The sequence below is a fragment of the Hirundo rustica genome, chromosome W (genome assembly GCF_015227805.2).
Source record: "Hirundo rustica isolate bHirRus1 chromosome W, bHirRus1.pri.v3, whole genome shotgun sequence".
NCBI classification, from domain to species: domain Eukaryota; kingdom Metazoa; phylum Chordata; class Aves; order Passeriformes; family Hirundinidae; genus Hirundo; species Hirundo rustica.
Genome location: NC_053487.1, coordinates 24,828,887 through 24,850,248, shown reverse-complemented (window position 1 = coordinate 24,850,248; position 21,362 = coordinate 24,828,887). Strand labels below are relative to the sequence as shown.

The window sequence follows — 21,362 nt, the reverse complement described above, 5'->3', positions numbered from 1 at the left end:
TACCCCTGCGGTAACACACACCATGTGAGCTGAGTTTTTCTTCCAGTTTTAGGGCTTTCCCACTCAAATGCAAAAATTTTCTGGCTGGCTTCATGGAGAGGGAGGCAAAAGAAAGCATCCTTTAGATCTAGAACAGTAAACCAAGTTAGTTCAGGTGTTAAATGGGTTAACAAGGTGTAGGGATTGGCAACCACTGTATACAAGTCTTCAGTTACCTTGTTAACAGCCCTTAAATCTTGTACTAATCTGTATGACCCATCAGGTTTCTTTACTGGCAGAATAGGAGTATTAAAATCAGATTGACACTCTCTCAGTAGTCCTAGCTGCAGAAAGTTCTCAATAATTGGGCTAAGCCCTTCTATATCTTCCTTCTTTAGGGGGTATTGTTTAACCCTTACTGGCTGTCCTCCTTCTTTAAGCCTGATTTGCACTGGTAGTGCATTCTTTGCTCTTCCTGGTATATTAGAGGCCCACACTCCTGGAAATACTTGATCCATTATTTTCCTAAAATTTTCCTTTTCACTTGCCACTTCAATTTCTTTGGTTATTAGCATTAAGCTTAAGAGTTCTACATATTGTTGATCCTTTACCTCCAAACTAATTTCCCCATTTTTGAATATTATTCTTGCTTCCAGCTGCTCTAGCAAATCTCTGCCCAAAAGTGCAGATGGAGCATTAGGCATGTATAAAAATCGATGGATGCCCCACTGTTTTCCCAATTTATACTTCAATGGTTTGCAAAAATAAGCTCTTTCAGATTGGCCAGTTGCCCCCTTTACCATAACATAGTCATTGGTTACAGGTATTAGTGTGGTGGTGTGAGAATTGTTTTATTAAGTTATTAAGTTATTTTTGTAAGATTTTTAAGTTATTTTTATAATGGTTTAGTTCACTGCATACCCCTGTGTTCTGCATTGGTTTTCCCTTCTGCATTGGTTGTTTTGTCTATTGTAAAACCCGACGTTTTCTGTCATTCATCCCTTCCCTGCACCTGTCGCTGTCAATCCCCCCCCCCCTCCTCGTGGTCGCCTGCCTGTCACTCAGAGACCCTTCCCTGGCTTCTAGAAAACTCCAGGAAGGGTGCTGAGTAATAGGCTGGGGCCCGGGAGACCCCCTCCCATCATTTTGTGGTTGGTCCCCAGTTCCATGGTCCACACCCCCGGTTAACCCCCCGATTCCTGTGACTGGCTGACCGGTTGTCACCACCCCCGTTTCCACCCACCCTTAAAACCTCTCGCACGCCTGGCCTCAGGGTCTCTCCTGGGCAGCAGGTTGCAGCGTGCAGAGCCCCGCGCTTCCTCTGCCTTAATAAACCTACGTTACATCCTGCTCGGGAGAGTCCGCCTTTCATTCAGTTGCCGAGGACGCTTACATCATCAACGTGCCCGTCGCTGAGGGTGGGATCCAAGATCCCACAGAGAGGAAGCGGCGCGCTTTGTCCGCCGCCCCGATCATACCACGTTGTCACAGTGAAACTCTGAGCTAGCCTGTGGACGCGCGGGTCAGCGCGAATTGGACAGGGTGACATATTAGGGCCTTATTCAACACTGAAAATGTTGCCCCTGTGTCTATCAAAAATTTCATTTTTTTTCTTTGTTCTCCAGTTTAACTATAACCAGAGGGTCCCCTAGGGTAGGGCCCTCCAGTCCCCTTCAGTCCTCTTTTACATGAGCAATTACTTTTTCCTTTTTCTGATCACCTTTTCTATGTTCATCACCCTTTCTTAATTCTGGGCACTGGTTTTTCCAGTGACCAAATTTCTTACAAAATGCACATTGATCTTTTCCTGGTCGGGTTGGTCCTTGTTTTGGTGGACCTTGCCCATGTTTTCCTTTTTCTCCTTCTTTTACTACTGCTACTAGTTTCTTCATCCCTTGTTTATACCCTTCTTCCCGGTTACTAAAAACTCTCCAGGCCTCATCTAACAAAGTTTCTAAATTCCGGCTGTTTGGGCCCCGGATCTTCTGGAGTTTCCGCCTGATATCTCCTGTGGATTGTCCTAAAAATAAATTTATTAATTGCTGCGTTCCTTCATCAGATCCAGGATCCAGGGTGGTGTGTCGACGCATTGCGTCTTGCAGGTGATCTAGAAATTCAGAAGGTGTTTGAGAGGGGCCCTGTTTGATAGCATATAAGGCTGACCAGTTTATGGGTTTGGGGATTGATCTTTCTAGCCCTTTTACTATCAGCTCTTGGTATCTCTTTAACCGTCCTAACTCCTCATCATCATTAGGATCCCAACCTGGGTCTTGAAGGGGAAATACATCTTTAACATCCTCCTGTGTTGTCCTACAATCATCTTCAGCCAGATCCCCAGCCACTTTTAAAACTAATTGCGTCTCAGTTTCTGTTAAGGCATCAAGTAGCAGTTGCAGATCTGCCCAATCTGGTGAATGCTGCTTAATCATATCTCAGCACCAAAAATTTCTCGGCTATTTCTGCCAGCTCTGGGCATAAGTTCTGGGCTCTCTGCTTTCTGCACACAATCAAAGCCTTTTCTTAGAAAGACCCAACTCCAAACACCAATTGTTTTAGGCTCGCAAAGAAAATAGCCAGGGGTCCCTCACGACCCCAAACACACTCCACTAGAAGTTTCAACAAGGTCTCGCCGAAAAATCCTACGGATTTCAGCCGGGACACCACACACAAATCCCTCCGTGAGAAGGAGGTGGTGGGGTAACCCTGATCCCACGATGCCTCTCCACTCCTCTGTGGTTAGGGACTACACCACCAGGACTTTAAAATATTACCACACACTCTAGCAACTGCAAGCCTCACAAACAAGCAAAAACTTTTTTTTTTTTTTTTTTTCTTTCTTTAACTAAAACACACACTCACCAAAAAAAACTTCTTAGGGTTTTAGAGGGAGTTTAGAGACGCGGCCCGAGGCTGCAGAGCCTGGATTCCCGTGCTGTTACCAGGGAAACAAATCACCCCCTCCCAATTGCTGGGGCTGGGTCAGGTTTCAAACCTCCTTAGCCACTCGCTCCTTTTAGCTCAAAAAATAAACAATTTAAATTTACACAAATGCTTTTTTTCACCTAACAAAACGTCAAAAGCACACGCTGTTCAAGCTCACACACAGTCTAATTCCCCTCCAGCACACAATCTGGATACAATACAAACACTTTAAATCCTTCCACTCTCTCAAATAGAGGTATCCCTCTGCCGATCAGGCGGGGAATTCAAAAGGCTTTTACAACTTCAAGCTTGCAAAACTCCTAAAAACATTTACACAGGTTACTAACACACTCCAACATCACACAAATCAAAACGCTAACAACACAAACTCTCACAGACCACAATACATACGGTGCACCAAAAATTCTTCCACACCTGAACACACAAACACACAAAACCACGAGACCACAAAACACAGATCCGCTCACACCACACACACCCGGCGCGCTCGGGGCCGCAATCGGGATTTTCCACAACCCACAATGGGACCCTTCGCGTCCCAGAACGGGCTAGCCACTCGGATTATGGATTGTCAAGGTACATTTAAACCACAAACTGTAACCGGAGCCACCACTGCTCCTAACACACAACAACAACGGTTATTTTACTGCTACCGCTGTCCCCACTATGGGACACGGACTACCAAACCACTGACACCAGGCTCTGCAGAGCTGTCACAACTTTTACAAACAAACCCAAGAGGCGTATGTTGTGCACGAGACATCTCTAATGTCTTACCAACCGCCTATACCAAGGTACCTCTTTTCAAATATAAACATACCTTTTGTCCGTAGTTCCAGCAGGTTCTGGTCTTTCCCCGCGTGGTCAGCGGGACCGCAGGAGCCCTCTTCCCAGAAAATTCCGGGTGGGCGCCCAGAGGGGTCCTGGACCCCGCTGGCCCCACGGCCAGAGAGAGCAGTCTCCTGCTTGGCTCGCCAAAATGACTTGTTAAAGAAATATGGGTATTGATCTAGTATCAATACCCAACTGTGACGGACAAAAACTCTCTAACAGTTTAAAGTTAGAAAGTGTATGTTTATTATGGCCAGGCAGCAGGCGGGATATTTCCCTAATTCGAACTGCAAAATTCACAGGTAATTACAAAGCCTTTTATTTACAAAAGTGTTGAATACCCAAAATACAAATGCATATTCATACCCCTGTCACCTCCCATTCCTCGCTTCATATGCTAATTGGCAAAAAAAGGCTATTAAGCATGCGTACTTTGTTTCTTAAAATGAGTTGGGGGTCTCTTCTGGTGAGGGGTAATCCAAAATGAGGAAGTAAGATGAGTCTTCCTCGTCCTGACCTTTCTACCTTTTCAATGCATTCGTGGCAAATGATTCCTTGGTAGAACTTACAGTTTCCTGTGTTCAATGGGTCCTTTAAGCAGGAAATCTGCAGCTATCTTATGTCCTATTTACCACATTTTGTTTTTCATTACAAGCACAGCTACATAAACATAAACCTGACAAGCAATGAGTTACTAAATCCGGGGTATCTTATCTAAGATCCGGCTTCTGTTAACTGTGAACAAAGCTCACCTATCTACTTCAGCTATTTCAGCAACTTATTATCTTAACTTTCCTAAAAATCCCTAATTCTTCAAATTTAATGTCTCACAACCACAGGAAAACGTAAATCTTTCAGAGAAAAAGAATTTATGACTTCCTTATTGTCTTGGTTTGAAAAGACAGGTGTCTGCTAAGGAGAGGAAGGCCTCTCTAGGAAATGAGGAATTCAAATCCTTCCCTCCGTGTTATTATAATTTGGAAGATTAAAAAAAACTTTTCAGTCAGAGCTATGGGGAAAAGGAATAACAGTCCTTTACTAGTAAATATAGCAGGACAGACAAAAAAAAAACCAACAGCAATTATAATAATAGTAGAACAGAACCAAGAACCCCGAGGGCAAATGGTGGAAGCTCTGGCGCTGATGGCTGGATGCCGGGCGCGGTGGATTGTCCTCGGCAGGCAGGGGGTGTTCTCGGCAGGCAAAGTTGGCAGTGCTGCAGAAGCCGCAGCGGCTGGACCTGGGCTGACCCAAAATCCAGCAGGACAGCGAAGAAACTCCGAATTCCTGGGCGCTCTAACAGATAGTAGAATTCCCAGGACCAGACTCCTCCGTTAACTGTGGACTTTAGCCAGCCAGCAGTCCTCGATCCGTGCTCCCCAGAAGACGAGAGCCGCGCGACCCCCACCCTCAGCTCTCTCTCTGGGAGTTTTTCTCCCTCCCCCAAACTAAGTGATCAGCTTCTTTTTGTCTAGGTTAAGCACTCAGCATTTAGTCTCCTAGCAACTTGGGGGGGTAGAAAAATTCTACAGGAAACTTAACCCTCAACACTTATCAGAAGAGACCAACTTCTCCTGCCTTGCTCAGCCCTGAAGACGCCATAGAGATTAAAGGAAAATGTGACACTAACCAGAGACAATTCTTTGTTTGAATGGAATTTATGCATCATGTATGACATGTATGAATATTCAACACGCTATTGCTTTTAAGAGATAATCCTTTGTTAACGGGGGTCCTTCTCCGGAGCTTTTTTGCTCGGGGAGGCACACAGACGTCTGTAACTGTTTTTTTATTGTCTCGTATTGTCCTAACTTTAATTGTTCAATTTTTTTTACTCTAATTCTATTGTTATAACCATCTTATTTACTATTAAACTTTCAAAATTTTAAAACAAGTGATTGGCATTTTTCACAATTATGGTAGCAGAGGATGGTTAGAACACCTCACTGCCAGTGCCTCAGTGAAATCAGGGTGAGGACGGTGCACCCTGCCAGTTGGCAGCCTCTCTCTGTGTTCCTTTGGTGTGACCAACAGATGCAGGTTACGATCAATGGACAAAAGGAGGCAATAAAACAAAGAAAAGGGAAAAGATTCCCTAAAACCATGGTAATTAGCCCCTAAGACTAAAGTGTACATGAAGACAAAGACTCAAGGACAAAGGATAGGTAAGTACTGGTTTGGACAGGGCAAATAAGGGGGGGATGAATGTGTGTGAATGAGAGGCAGCTGGTTATCCCAGACCTGCTAAGCGAGTGCGGAGTCTCCTATGCTGCGTTTCCGTTCTTTTTCGAGAAAGGCGGCCAGTAAAGAGATGAAGCAGGTGATAAGAAGAGCGAGAGAATCCCCCCAGGGAAACTGGGACTGAGTCTTAGAGAAGGGGTGGGACCCCTAGGAGAGAGAAAGCAGAGGGTTTTCCTAGTATAATCCATTGAAAAAAACAAAAAAAGAAGCCCCTAAAAATTTTGCTGGATGGAGGGATGAGTGCCCAAGAACATCCAGGACTGAAACCTGCTGGGTTGAGGGCTTATTATCCCAAGAGCATCCAGGGTTCTGCCGGATTGAGGTTATGCCCAAGAGCATCTAGGGTTGGACAACACAGCTGGATTGAGGGGATATGTTACCCTGGTTTTTCTGAGTTTTTTATAGCCTTTTGAATTTTCATAAAATGGAGTCAGATCTTTAGTTACTGCACAATATTAAGAGCAGTTTTCTACCTTTTTCCCACATATGTAACATAAACAAATCCTTTGTTTTTCATTCTCTGTCCTTTGTTTGCATATTTCTAACCTGAAAACAATTGTAACTGACAGCTGGTTTGACCATTCGGCTGAGGGGTGAGAACTCTAAGAAGCCAAGGTTTGGCCAGACCCAAAAATGTATATAAAGTAAGAAATAAACAAGGAGGCTCTCTCTCCACCCCGGACTCAGCCTGAGTCGGAATGGAGGAACCTCTGCCCTGCGAAACCTCTCTCTCCGTGTGACTGCTTTGCGAATCACGGTAATAGGGATATCCAAGAGCACCGGGATTGGCCAGTAATACCTAAACCTGTAATAGGTGATTTGAAAGTAAAAGGTACCTTATTGTTGTTTTGTTGTGTGAGAGTGAGTCACACACAAAATCTGCCTCAGCTTCCCAGGTGGGTGGGACTGTGGCAGGAGGTGTAAGTTGTTGGGGACCCGCAAACAGGCCACTGTTCCCCCAGGTGGGTGGGGGCTATGGCAAAACATGTGTGTGACCTGCAAAAATCAGCCCTTTTTCCTCCGGGCATGTGGAGGGGGGGGTCGTGGTAAAAGTGTAAGTGACACGCAATTCAGCCCTTTTCCCTCCGGGCGTGTGAAGGGGGCGGGTCGTGGTAGAAGTGTGAGACATTAAGTTTGAAGAATTAGGGATTTTTAGGAAAGTTAAGATAATAAGTTGCTGAATTAGCTGAAGTAGATAGGCAAGCTTTGTTCACAGTTAACAGAAGCCGGATCTTAGATAAGCTATCCCGGATTTAGTAACTCATTGCTTGTCAGCTTTATGTTTATGTAGCTGTGCTTGTAATGAAAAACAAAATGTGGTAAATAGGACATAAAATAGCTGCAGATTTCCTGCTTAAAGGACCCATTGAGCACAGGAAACTATAAGTTCTACCAAGGATTCATTTGTCACGAATGTATTGAAAAGGTAGAAAGGTCAGGACGAGGAAGACTCATCTTACTTCCTCATTTTGGGTGACCCCTCCCCAGAATAGACCCCCGACTCATTTTAGGAAACAAAGTACGCATGCTTAATAGCCTTTTTGCCAATTAGCATATGAAGCGAGGAATGGGAGGTGAGAGGGGTATGAATATGTATTTGTATTTTGGGTATTCAACACTGTTGGGGGTTAAGTTTTCCAGTGGAATTTTTTCCCCCCCCATAAGTTGCTAGGAGACTAAATACTGATAGTTAAAGGGTGCTCAACCCGGACAAAGGAAGTTGATCACTTAGTTTTGGGGGAGGAAAAAAGGCTCCCGTGAGCTGAGGGTGGGGGGCTGGCTGCTCTCGGTTTTCCGGGGAGGACGGTCGGGCGACTGGTAGCTGTGTGGAGTCCACGGTTAACGGAGGAGTCTAGTCCTGGGAATTCTATCATCTGTTAGAGTGCCCGGGAATTTGGAGTTTCTTCGCTGCCCTGCTGGATTTTGGGTCAGCCCGGGTCCAGCCGCTGCGGGTTCTCCAGCATTGCCCACTTTGCCTGCCAGGACACCCCCCTGCCTGCCGAGGACAATCCACCACTTCCAGCCATCAGCGCCGGAGTTTCCACCGTTTGCCCCCGGGGTTCTTAGTTCTGTTTTACTATTATTATAATTGCTGTTGTTGTTTGTCTGTCCTGTTATAGTTACTGGTAAAGGACTGTTATTCCTTTCCCCATAGCTCTGACTAAAATGTTGGGGTTTTTTTTTAATCTTCCAAATTATAATAACACGGAGGGAAGGATTTGAATTCCTCATTCCTAGAGAAGCCTGCCTCTCCCTAGCAGACATCTGTCTTTTCAAACCAGGACAAACACTTTTGTAAATAAAAGGCTTTGTAATTATCTGTGAATTTTGCAGTGCGAATTAGGGAAATATCCTGCCGTGCTGCCCGGCCGTAATAAACATACACTTTCTAACTTTAAACTGTTAGAGAATTTTTGTCCGTCACAGTTGGGTATCAATACTAGATCAATACCCATATTTCTTTAATAAGTCATAAGTGACACGCAAATCAGCCCTTTTCCCTCCGGGCGTGTGGAGGGAGGGCCGTGGTAAAAGTGTAAGTGACACGCAAATTAGCCTCATAGGTGGACTGGCACCAGAGGCGACCAGATTCTGGGCCCTCCTCAGAGGCCCAGCTATAGTGGAACCCAGAGACCATACCCAAGGCAAGGGGGGGCACACAGAGCCGCGATTCTCTGGCGACAGGGATCGACAGGGATCGGATTCATGTCCTAAGGGTGTGAAAGAATGTGTAAAAGTGAAGGAGAAATTAAGTAAGAGTAGATGGATGAAAGCACATGTAATGTTGATTGTTAATTTTAAAATTCACTATATCTCCTTGGATGGAGGTGTATTGTATTGAACAGTTTTGTGAGAAAGAGGGGATTTTTTGTGTGTGTGCATAGATAGAAGTAAGTGGTCTTTAGGTTGTAAGAGAAAGTGAAAAACAGAGGTGGGGGATGAATAGATAAGATCTTGAAAAGTGGGACAGAAAAACAGTAAGTTGGATACAGGGAAGAAAAAAAGGGTGTAAAAAGTTACCAACGGAAATACCTCAAGATAGCCGTCTGAGAATTATGGTAGCTAACTGGGATAAAAACCCTTGTACCAGAAGAAAGGAAAAGATAAAGATGATACAATTTTGCATGATAGAATGGGCAGAGAAGGAAATAAGATCTGACCATGTTTACTGGCCCAGATACGGCTCTTTTGAGAATTAGATTTGTCAGGCTCTAAATGTATTTGTAAATTCAAAGGAATCGTTTAATCCCGAAGAAAGAGAATATGCCACATGTTGGACAGGAGATTTTAGAAGAATAAAAATCTTTAACGTATCAGAAACCCCCGAGATGAAACAAGAAAAGAAAAAGGGGAAAGAAAAGGCAGGGGAACAAGAAGAAAAGAAGGAAAAAGAGTGGGATCCTTTGCAGGTCTTGACTCCTCCGTTCCTGCTCACGCTCCCGCCGTTCGCGGCCGAGCCCCCTGTCCCGGGTCCTGCCTCGGCGCCCGCTTCAGCCCCATCTGCCCCGGTTCCCATCCCAAGTGCCGGCTCGCAGCCCACAGCAGCTGCGCCAGTCCCCGCCTACACCCCATCCCCGGCCCTGCCGGTGAATTTGTCTGCCCTGGCCGCCTGGTCCGCGGCCGCCCTAAGGGCCATGCCGGGGGTCTCTCCTGACGCGTGGTCTAAGACCACTGCCCCGACCGTGCCGGGGGTCCTGTCGGTCCCAGCCGTCCTATCTCCAATCGCTTCCCCCACTGCCCAATCCCTGGCTGCCCTGCCCGTGCCAGCTCCGCTGGGCGCCGCCGCGGCTGCTTTGTCTCTGCCAGGAGCTGCTGACTCAGCCGCCATTAGCCCCATGCAGGCTGTCCGCACTCCCCTCTGGCATCCCCCGGAACTGCCCCCTCCTCTGCCGGTCCCGGCAGCAAACCCTGCCTATGCTCCGCCCTTGGAGGACCAAGCCTCGGCGCTATGCCCTCCCCTCAGCGCCCTTCTTGCCCTGAGCTCCGTTCCCTCGGTAACCACAGCTACTGCTCAGAGAAACAATTTCTCCCTGGAAATGCCTTATCGAAACACTAGAAGTTCACTTAAAAGACAGCCCTCTCTGGATTCTTTCTCAAAACACGGGAAAAAGACAACAGAGGATAAAACCCAAAAATGGGATAAAGAAATTAGTCTATTTCCACTAAGAGAAGTCCCAATGGGAGGGGGTGGAACAGGGTTTGTAAATGCCCCTTTGACTTCTTCTGAGGTCAGGAATTTTAAAAAAGAAATCAAAGGAATTTTAGAAGATCCCATAGGCACAGCTGAACAATTAGACCAATTTTTAGGTCCGAATATTTATACTTGGGAAGAGATGCAGTCTATAATGAAAATAATATTTTCTCAGGAAGAAAGGCAATTAATCAGAGCAGCTGGAATAAAAGTTTGGGAAAAGAGAACCCACAGGGGCCCCCTGAAGAAGACAAAATGCCAACTGCGCCTCCTGAGTGGGGTCAAAATAATGAGGAGGGGAGGAAACACATGAATGAATATTGTAATTTAATAATCAGGGGAATAAAAGAGGCAGCACCCTGAGGGCAAAATGCTAAAAAAGCTTTTGAGGCACAGCAAGAAAAAGAAGAATCTCCAACTGAATTGTTAGACAGACTTAGGAGAAATATAAAACAATATTCCAGAATAGACCCTGAAACTGATGTGGGAAAAGCTTTGTTAAGGATTAACTTTGTTACTAATGCCTGGCCAGATATTAGAAAAAAATTAGAAAAAATTAAGCATTGGCATAGTCAATCATTAGATGAACTCCAAATGAGGAAAAATTGGAAATCCCAAAGTTTAGTGAAGCAGAGAAAAAAAAAAAAAAAAAAGGAATTAAACAAGATAGGAGGAGAACAGGCTGAATCAGGGAAATGGAAACTTCCTGATGGAAGACAATTACTTAATAAAATACTGGCTAGAAAAATATTAGAAAACATGCATCAGAAAACCCACTGGGGTACTCAGGCTTTGTGTGATCATTTTTTAAGGAACTATAGATGCATTGGGATTTTTGGAGTAGCAAAGCAAGTAACTGAAAAATGTATAACTTGCCAAAAGATAAACAAAAAAGTGATGAGAAAAACAACATTAGGAGGTCGTGAGTTAGCTCTTCGACCATTTCAAAGTATCCAAGAAGATTTTACTGAACTTCCTCAAGTACAAAGATGGAAGTATTTATTAGTAATGACAGACCATCTAACTCATTGGGTAGAAGCAGTTCCCACTACCAAGGCCTCAGCCAACATAGTAAGTAAAACCCTTTTAGAACAGATTATTACCAGATATGGAATAGTTAATAGAATAGACTCAGACAGAGGAACGCATTTTACGTCAGAAGTGTTACAACAGATAATTCAATCTTTAGGGATAAAATGGGTAACCCTTTTTGACCGCCTGTCATGGGTTAATACAGTTTAGTTTTTTAGTTATAGAAAAATGTAAAATAATTCTCCAGGTCAGGACCTGGGAAGTGCTTTGGAAGAGACAGGGACCTATCAGAGAGTTAGTTGGAATATTGACATCTATTCTGACCACTAAAATTGTTGGCTGCGACTTTGGGAAGTACCATATAAAAACCCCGCGAATTTCCTGTAGGTGGGTCCTTTCTTCTTCTTCCTTTGGCCAGAGAGAGACAGGTAACATCGAGCTGGGCCTGCTGCTCCCCCCTTTTGGGGGGGAGCTGGTCTGAGGCCTGGCCGGATTCCATTGGCTCCCAGGTGAAAGGGGAGGGGGAAGGAGAGGTTGCTGTTTTGTAACAGCTACTTTCTTCAAACTTCCCTGGAGCAGAGAAAAATCTCTGCTGGGCCCCTGATGGGAGCTATGGGCACCATTTGGGCCGAGGCCACCCCGATTTACATCGAGGGGTCTGCTGAGAAGGCATTTATGATCCTGCCTGGGTTTTTTTGTGATTCCCGACTGCCTAAGCGCTCCGATCTCTGATGTTTCTGTGAGTTCTTCCTCCCTCATCAGCTCAGCCTTAAACATCTAACACCACAAGCTACAGAGGGAGAGACAAAGACTCCGAGCAGATTTAACTCTTTCCTAGCAACATGAAGCTTCCAGAGCTTAGCCCTTCTCTGAGAGAGAAAAGAAAGGGACAGAGTAAATATAAAGAAGAAACAGCATGAAGTCAGTAGTGCAAAAGTGAAAAAACTATTGGGACAGAGGGTTGAAGAGTTAGTTATTCTATTCTTCCTTGAGCCATGGAAATGAACTCTATATTCAGGTCATTCATTTAAATCATGGGAAAGATATGCATTTGGGGAGATGATTGTTTTAATTTGTGTGTAGATTTAAGCAAAGGTGTTTGTGATGAAATAAGTAATATCCTAAAAGATGCTTGAACAGAGATAAAGATGAGAAGCCCCCTGCGCCAGTGAAGAAATGAGAAGATATCTCTGTACCTTGAGGTGAAGAATCCTTTGCTTTGGAGTTATTCATCTTTAAAAGGTGACACCCCAGTATGCAAAAGTCTAAAACCCATGACCCATAAGCAGCTTGGGAAACTGCTCCTAGGAGGGTCACAAAGGCAGGTTTCTCTGGGCGGTTGTTTTTGTGACAGTTTAAAACCCACAAGAGACCTGTTCTAAGTTGTCAGTGGGATCCATGACTCAAAAGGATACTCTTCCCCTAATGAATTGATGAAAGACTATTGTCAAATAGTAAAACTGACTGAAAATTACAAGTTTTGTCTCTTTATGTTGTTTTGTAAGAAAGTGAACAGTTTGTAAGGGGAGGGAAGAGTGTTTTTGACGTTTCATTCTGTTTTAGTTTTATTTTAAACTTTCTTTTTTTCCCTATTCTTTTAGTGTATGTTAATAAACTGTTTGTTAATTTTAAGGTTAAGCTTGCTTTGTTTTTCTCCTAGTCTCTCTCCCACAGAAAGAGTAAGTACCAAGACCAAAATTTAGTGAACGTGAAACTACTACACCACCCAACGTGAAAATGCTACCTATGAGGTAGGGGAAATGAGTGTTAAAAGATACGTTAACACCATTGCGAAAACTCTTGAAAACTTATGGTTGAAAAAAAAATAAAAAATAATAATAATCCCTCAAACCACACCTTTAGACTTTAAAATCCATAATGTTCATCCAAGGGAATGGGTGCTAGTAAAAATCTGGAAAGAACAATCTTTAACTCCTCAATGGGAAGGTCCTTTTCAGGTATTGTTGACGACCGAGGCTGCGATCCGGACCAAGGAACGAGGGTGGATCCACGCCAGCAGAATCAAAGGACCTGTGGAAGAACCTAAGGAGTGGATGATTACATCTGAACCGGGTGATACAAAATTGACTCTTAAACGGGGACTGGGTGGTAATGAACTGGGAAGACCCAAATGGACCAAGAAACATACACAGGATAGCACCTAATTGGGAGATAAGGCCAAGCTTATATCAGTGGTTTCAAGTACCGCCTGGACAAGCTTTGAGACGCCTCCGATACCCTCCTTGGGGAGGAATACTTCCACTCCAAACAGGAGGATCAGGACTGTTTCAGACAGAGAACTCTTGTATTCACGCCTGTCATAGTTTTAATTTCAAACCGGGCAGAAACACCAATTAATGTAGTGGTTTTAAGTTCACTAAATTTTGGTCTTGGTACTTACTTTTTCTGTAGGACAGAGACAAACAAAGCAGGCTCAACCTTAAAATGAACAAATAGTTTATTAACATACACTTAAAGAATAGAAAAGAAAAAAAGTTGGAAAAAAAACCCCTAAAACAGAATGAAACTTCAAAAACACTCTTCCCTCCCCTTACAAACTGTTCACTTTCTTACAAAACAACATAAAGAGACAAAACTTGTAATTTTCAGTCAGTTTCACTATCTGACAATAGTCTTTCATCAATTCATCAGGGGAAGAGTATCCTTTTGAGTCATGGATCCCACTGACAACTTAGAACAGGTCTCTTGTGGGTTTTAAACTGTCACAAAAACAACCGCCCAGAGAAACCTGCCTTTGTGACCCTCCTAGGAGCAGTTTCCCAAGCTGCTTATGGGTCATGGGTCTTAGACTTTTGCATACTGGGGTGTCACCTTTTAAAGATGAATAACTCCAAAGCAAAGGAATCTTCACTTCAAGGTACAGAGATATCTTCTCACTTCTTCACCGGCGCAGGGGGCTTCTCATCTTTATCTCTGTTCAAGCATCTTATAGGATATTACTTAGTTCATCACAAACACCTTTGCTTAAATCTACACACAAATTAAAACAATCATCTCCCCAAATGCATATCTTTCCCATGATTTAAAGGAATGGCCTAAATATAGAGTTCATTTCCATGGCTCAAGTAAGAACAGAACAACCAACTCTTCAACCCTCTGTCTTAATAGTCTTTTTACTCTTGCTACTGACTTCATGTTGTTTCTTCTTTATATTCACTCTGTCCCTTTCTTTTCTCTCTCAGAGAAGGGCTAAGCTCTGGAAGCTTCATGTTGCTAGGAAAGAGTTAAATCTGCTCAGAGTCTTTGTCTCTCTCTCTGTAGCTCATGGTGTTAGATGTTTAAGGCCGAGCTGATGAGGGAGGAAGAACTCACGCAGAAACATTAGAGATTGGAGCACTCAGGCAGTCCAGAATCACAAAAAACCCCAGGCAGGATCACAGATACCTTCTCAGCCACCCCTCAGTGTAAATCGGGGTGGCTTCGGCCCAAATGGTGCCCATAGCTCCCATCAGGGCCCAGCAGAGATCTCTCCCTGCTCCAGGGAAGTCTGAAGAAAGTAGCTGTTACAAAACAGCAACCTCTCCTTCCCCCTCCCCCTTCACCTGGGAGCTGATGGAATCTGGCCAGGCCTCAGGCCAGCTCTCCCCCAAAAAGGGGGGAGCAGCAGGCCCAGCTCGATGTTACCTGTCTCTCTCTGGCCAAAGGAAGAAGAAAAAGGACCCACCTACAGGAAAGTCATGGGTTTTTATATGGTACTTCCCAAAGTCGCAGCTGACAATTTTAGTGGTCAGAATAGATGTCAATATTCTAACTGACTCTCTGATAGGTCCCTGTCTCTTCTAAAGCAATTCCCAGGTCCTGACCTGGAGAATTATTTTACATTTTTCTATAACTAAAAAACCAAACTGTACTAACCCATGACAACGCCTTAGCCTGTGATTTATGCAAAGAAGAAGAGGAGTTGCAACTTCCATCAGTGCCAGACCAAATACCCTGTTTGATCCACCCAAATACCAGACATGCTAGCTGGGTTAAATGTAAATGTTTAGATTGTAGGAAGACTTGGTATTGTAGTTCACACAATCAACGCTCTCGTTGCAGGAAGTGTCAAGGGCCAAATCGATCTCTTATCCAAGTAGAATTCCAAGAAACTGAAATAAAAACTTTGTTTTGTGGATGGGAATTATTAGTGCCTGTTGAATGGGAGATACCTGAAGAATGGTGGGAAACGACAGTTAAGGAGTGTCAGAAACGATTTGTCTAGAAATTAGCTAAGAAGAAGTGACAAGGAAATAGAGGGCAAGACCAAATTGGCCTCTGTATTCACCACCAAGAAGATCAAATACACCTGCTGTGGGTTGCAACCCCATAGGCATGGGAGGTGGGAGTATAAGCCATACTGGACCTCTGTTACTCCTTTTTCTGTCACTCAATTTTTGTCTTCTCCCTTTTGGGATATCGACAAGGCCATGCTACAGATGTTACCAAAAGCTGTACATGGAAAGACACCAAGGTTCTTTTTTCATTTCTCACACTCATGTCAACAGTCACTGTTATAACCCATCCAAATTAGGCAATTGCATACATAAAGGGAAAAAGTACTGGATTGCAGAGAACTTAGGAACAAGTGATAGCAGGATGGGAAGTCAATGCCCAAAAGAGGAGAGATGGATTTGTTTTACCTACATTACTGGGCACAAAGCACAAGATTTAGTAAAAGAGCAATTGATAAGCAAAAAGGCTAAGTCAGTACAACCACCTAAACCTGTGCCAATTTCAATCAACAATTTGTATACAAGACTTGAACAGCAATTAGAAAAAGAAATAGATATCTCAAGGATGGGTAAAAATCAGTTTGTAGAATTGGGGGAAAGAATAAGTAAGGAACTTAACATAACCAATTGTTGGGTCTGTGGAGGGGCTTTGATGTCAGAAGAATGGCCACGGAAAGGCAGCAGCTTAGGCCCAATTGAGCTTCTAAAATGGAACCAAGCAAGTACAAGTGGAGAAAACAGACCAGAAGGGTGGATTTTAAGCTCAACAGTGATAGGGGAAGAATGTCTTTGGCGCACTGGGAAAAGGTTCCTTCATGAAGTAGGAAAAACACCCTGTAAAAGATATAAGGTTAGTAATGGAACTTCTGTATGGTGGGTCCCAGTAGAACCAACCATGTATTGGACCCAAGAAAAAGCAAAAAAAGTGAATTGTAAGTATGATAATAAAATAAAACTTTTTCAATGTAATGATACAGGTAAAAATCCTTACTATGGCATCCCAGAAATTTCCAAATTTTGGGCGAATATAGATCAACAAAAATTTAACTATTGGAAAGCTCCAGATGGATTATTTTGGATATGTGGAAAAAGAACATACCCAAAACTCCCCTCCCAGTGGAAAGGGAGCTGTACTCTGGGAATTATACAGTCAGGATTTTTTCTTTTACCAGGACCTGGTGGGGATCAATTAGGGATACCAGTTTATGAGGATCTAAAGAGAAACAAAAGAGAATTGATTGGAGGATTTCAAAAATGGGGAGATGAGGAATGGCCCCCTGAACGCATACTGGAAACATATGGGCCAGCCACCTGGGCACAAGATGGGAGTTGGGGATATCAAACCCCAATTTATATGCTAAATCGTATTATAAGACTTCAAGCTGCTGTAGAGATAATAACGAACAAAACTGGTCAGGCAATAGAATTAATATCAAAGCAACAAACCCAAACAAGAGTGGCTGTGTATCAGAATAGGGTGGCTTTAGACTATTTGTTAGCTGAAGAAGGGGGTGTTTGTGGAAAGTTCAATACATCAGATTGTTGTTTAAAAATAGATGACAATGGAGATGCCGTCCTGGACATAGTCAATGATATCAGAAAAATCACCCACGTACCAGTTGAAAAGCGGGAATCAATGCTAAATACTAGCTGGTGGGATAATGTGTTGGGAGCAGAATGGTGGAAAAAGTTAGGCTTCTTCCTTTTATGTGCTACAGCTGGTCTAATATTTCTTCCTTGTTTGATCCCGTTTCATTCGGCTCATCACCAGTGTAGTACAAAGCATGCAATTAGTGAACATTGACCAAAAGTTGCCTACAACAACACCACAAAGGATTATGGTGTTAATGAAACAAAATAATATAGAAGACCCCTTCAAAGAAGCGAGATTGATTTGTGAAAAAAATGAGCGAATAATGAAGGCTAGAAAACAATGAATATTGCTCGAGCCAAATTAATTATAAAAAGAAAGAGGGAGGATTGTGAAAAGTGCATATTATATGGCTCTACGCAAGATATTTACTATATGTATTATGTTGTATTGATTGTTAATGTTGTATTAATATTTTGATGGTATGGTAAATGTAGTTTTGTAGTTAAAATGTAGTTTTTATATACCAACCACAGGAAAATGTAAATCTTTCAGAGAAAAAAGAATTTACTACTTCCTTATCAGAAGAGACCAACTTCTCCTGCCTTGCTCAGCCTTGAAGACGCCATAGAGATTAAAGGAAAAAAGTGATACTAACCAGAGAGGATTCTTTGTTTGAATGGAATTTATGCATCATGTATGAAATGTATGAATATTCAACAGGCTATTGCTTTTAAGAGATAATCCTTTGTTAACGGGGGTCCTTCTCCAGAGCTTTTTGCTTGGGAAGGCACACAGACATCTGTTACTTTGTTTTTATTGTCTCGTATTGTCCTAACCCTAATTGTTCATTTTTTTGATTACTCTAATTCTATTTTTATAACCATTTTATTTACTATTAAACTTTCAAAATTTTAAAACAAGTGATTGGCGTTTTTCACATAAAACAAATCCAAAGTCCTGACAGGGCAATATTCCATATTCCTCTTTAACTAAAAACCAAACTGTGTTAACCCATAACACAAGTTAAAATCAATTCAAATTAAACTTCAGATTCTAGGACTGCCTCTGCAGTCAGGGCTTTCATATTTGCATTACATATCTAGACAGCTGACTAATTAAAATGTAAGAGTACACAACTTTCAAATGAGCAGTATAAAATATACAAGAAAAATAATTAAGAAGTCAGCAAAAATATCTGAAAGCAAAATGCTTTAGACAAAAGTAGAATAGGAAACCCGAGGTGAAGACAGATTTCTATTCTCAAAATGCTGAAGGGTTGAGATTCTTCATTTAGTTTCAGTTTCCAAGGGAGAAAAAGTGGCATGAACACATTGCACAGAGACCTTGATTTACATACACACTCCATTGAGAAACAAACTAATCTTCAAAAGCCTTAGCATTTTTAAACATTTCAAAAGCAGAATTTGTACCTCATAGTCAGGCCCTCCGAAGTGGGACTTTTTCTTCAGTTCTGTCACAGCATTTTTGTATGCTTCTTCAATTCTTTTCCTTTTCTCTATTTCCTGTAAAATTACATTATCATTTAAAGCAGCAAGAATATATTGACTAATAGTCAGTATGACAATAAATGGAATGATCAGTATAAGTTTTATTCCCAAGGAACAATTGCAGAGGTGCTGATTTTCTGATTTTATTTGAATGCATGCATTATATGTGCCCTTATAGATGCATATATAATACAAAGCTCGAGGAGCTAGCTACCTTGAGCATAGCTTCTTTAAGTCACATGGAATAAACTAGATCAGCAAGAAAAATCTGGTATCTAGTTTAATCATAGCTATTCATGGTTTGTTGAGGGTCAGTCCCACTTCAGTGCCTAAAAAAGTTATGGAGAATATTCTGGGAGTTATTGAAAAACACCTGAAGGACAATGCAGTCACTGATCACAGCCAGCACAGGTTCATGAGGGGAAAGTCCTGCTTATCAAACTTAATTTCCTTTTATGACAAGGTAACCTACCTAGTTGATCAAAGGAAGCCAGTTGATGTAATCTTTTGGGATTTCAATAGTTTTTGATACTCTCTCTCACAGCATCCTTCTTCATAAAATGTTCAGCACACAGCTGGATAAACATCACACACTGGCTTGTACTAAATGGGGTTACATGAGGCTGTTGACCAGTCACAAGTGGTGTTCCACAGGGCTCCATTTTAGGGCCAGTTCTCTTCAACACCTTCATAAACAACTTGAATGCAGGACAATGATATACTGAACAAGTTTTCAGGCAACACTAAATTGGGAGGAGCTGTCGACTCCCTACAAGGCAGAGAAGGCTAAACTGCCTCTCTACAAGATGGAGGCTATATAGTTTTGTGAAGTAGCAGGACTTTCACTATTCACATTTATGTTTTGCTGCCAAGTAAAACATGGTTCTGAAGCTATTGAAGTGCTGAGGCTGGAGAAGGAAGGAGAGCAAACTGGATTACAACGGTACTTAGACAACTTGTAAACCACTCATTGCTTTTAGCCACTGACAGATATCCTGTTCTTCCTATGACATACCTGCACAGCATAGAGCCTGCGTAATGAATCTGCTGATATATAAAGGACAAACTTGATGCTGCACATTTTAATTCTTCTAGCTGGTCTTTTACAGACACAGGACAGACTTACAAGAGTTTTAAAAACCTCCTAGTTAAAACAAACACGAATGGATGCCCAATTTAATATCATTTTCCCCTCTAACCTCTCAGAGAAAACATTCTGAACTTTATAATCTTCTAATATTTATTTCTTTTTCAGAGCAGCATAATCATCTATCCAAGAAACCCAAGAGTACACAGATCAACATCATTCTCCTCCTACATCTATTTATCAGATGACAGAGTAATTATTTTTTGCTCAGGCTCATAGTTATAGAAGAGACTTTTACAGAGCCATGTTTAGTCAGTAAAACAAGGTGAAAAACAAAACAAGCCCTACAAGTGAAGTGGAATAGATAGTGTTAGCAAAGGTCTGAATACATTCAACTGCTGTCTTTAAATTCTTGTGCAGGGTGTAGGTGTCAAGGTGTTGGTTGTGAGGAGCTGCAGGAGTGGCATATGAGGGAGGTGGCTGGGGCTGTCCTGTGTCAAACAGGCTCCAAAACAGACCCACCACAGGACATAGCTGAGCCCATCCACCACATGCATGGAATCTCTGTGAAAATGTATTCAATAGCAAAAAACAGCCCAGGGAGAGAGAAGAGGGAACAAAAAGAGAAAAATAGAGGGAATGCCAAGGCCAAAAGAGAATGATGAGGAAGAGTTCCAGGGCAGAGAATATATCCACACTGTAGCCCCTGAAGGACACCATGCTGGAGCAGAGGGACATTTCCTAAAGGAACCATGTTCTATGGAGGACACCCAATGAAGAGGAGTTTTTCCAGAGGACTACAGCCCTGAAAAGAATCTGTGCTGGAGCAGGGGAGAAGTGTGAGAAGAAGTGGCATAGACTAACTGTTTTGGATTGACCTCCAACCCTCCATTCCCCCCCCTGCCCCCGCACTCCTTGGGGCTAGTAAGCAGGGGTGCAGAGAAGCCTGCAGTTAAAAAGTGAAGTTGAGTCTGGGAAATGGGGGAAGAAAGCTGTTTTAGTGTTTGTCATTTTGTTTCCTAATAACTGTACCTATTTTAATTAGCAACAGATTTTCTGCCAGGACAAAAACTTGTAAGCAATCTTCCTTTCTCTTGACTTGTGAGCTTTTTCATCCTGTTTCTCCCCCACACTCACACTCCAGTCCTGCTTGATGGGTTGCTAAGTGAGCAGTTGGGTGGGCACTTGGCTGTTAGCCAAGGCTAACCCACCACAATTTTATACTATCTAATTCAATCAAAATCTCCTCATCTAATAAGCTAGCAATTAGAGGAATCCAAACAAAAAGGTTATTTTATATTAGAATTATAGTATTTCAACATCAGTGTGCTGTAATCCCCAGAAAGTTTCACTGACAAGTGTGACAAAGTTGCATGTCTACCAAAGTAGACTTAAAATCTCCAAGTGACCCCCTTTAAAATGTATTTATGCCATAGGAGTACCTATGAGTAAGAATCAGGGGGAAGGTTCACAAGGCAGATATCCTGGTGGGAGTCTGGTATAGAACACCCAACCAGGATGAAGAGGCAGATGAACTATTCTATAAGTGGCTCTGATGTTTCACTATCGTCAACCATCGTTCTTGTGGGAGACTTTAACTTGCCAGCTGTCTGCTGGAAACTCACCACAGCAGAGAGGAGGCAGTCTAGGAGGTTCTTGGAGTATGTGGAAGAGAACTTCCTGACAGCCCTGGTAAGTAAGCCTGATACCAAAAGGTCTG

At 42.7% G+C, this 21,362-nt stretch overlaps 1 protein-coding gene across 8 annotated transcripts in view; it reads right to left on the bottom strand.

The window, feature by feature from the left end:
• Positions 1-21,362, bottom strand: part of LOC120764890 (ceramide transfer protein-like) — a 160,509-nt gene that overhangs the window by 36,694 nt on the left and 102,453 nt on the right. For all 8 annotated transcript variants that reach the window (XM_040089008.2, XM_040089004.1, XM_040089005.1 and 5 more), the window contains one exon: positions 18,478-18,570. In XM_040089008.2, coding sequence (XP_039944942.1) covers positions 18,478-18,570 — 93 coding nt within the window. The remainder of the gene's footprint in view (positions 1-18,477; positions 18,571-21,362) is intronic.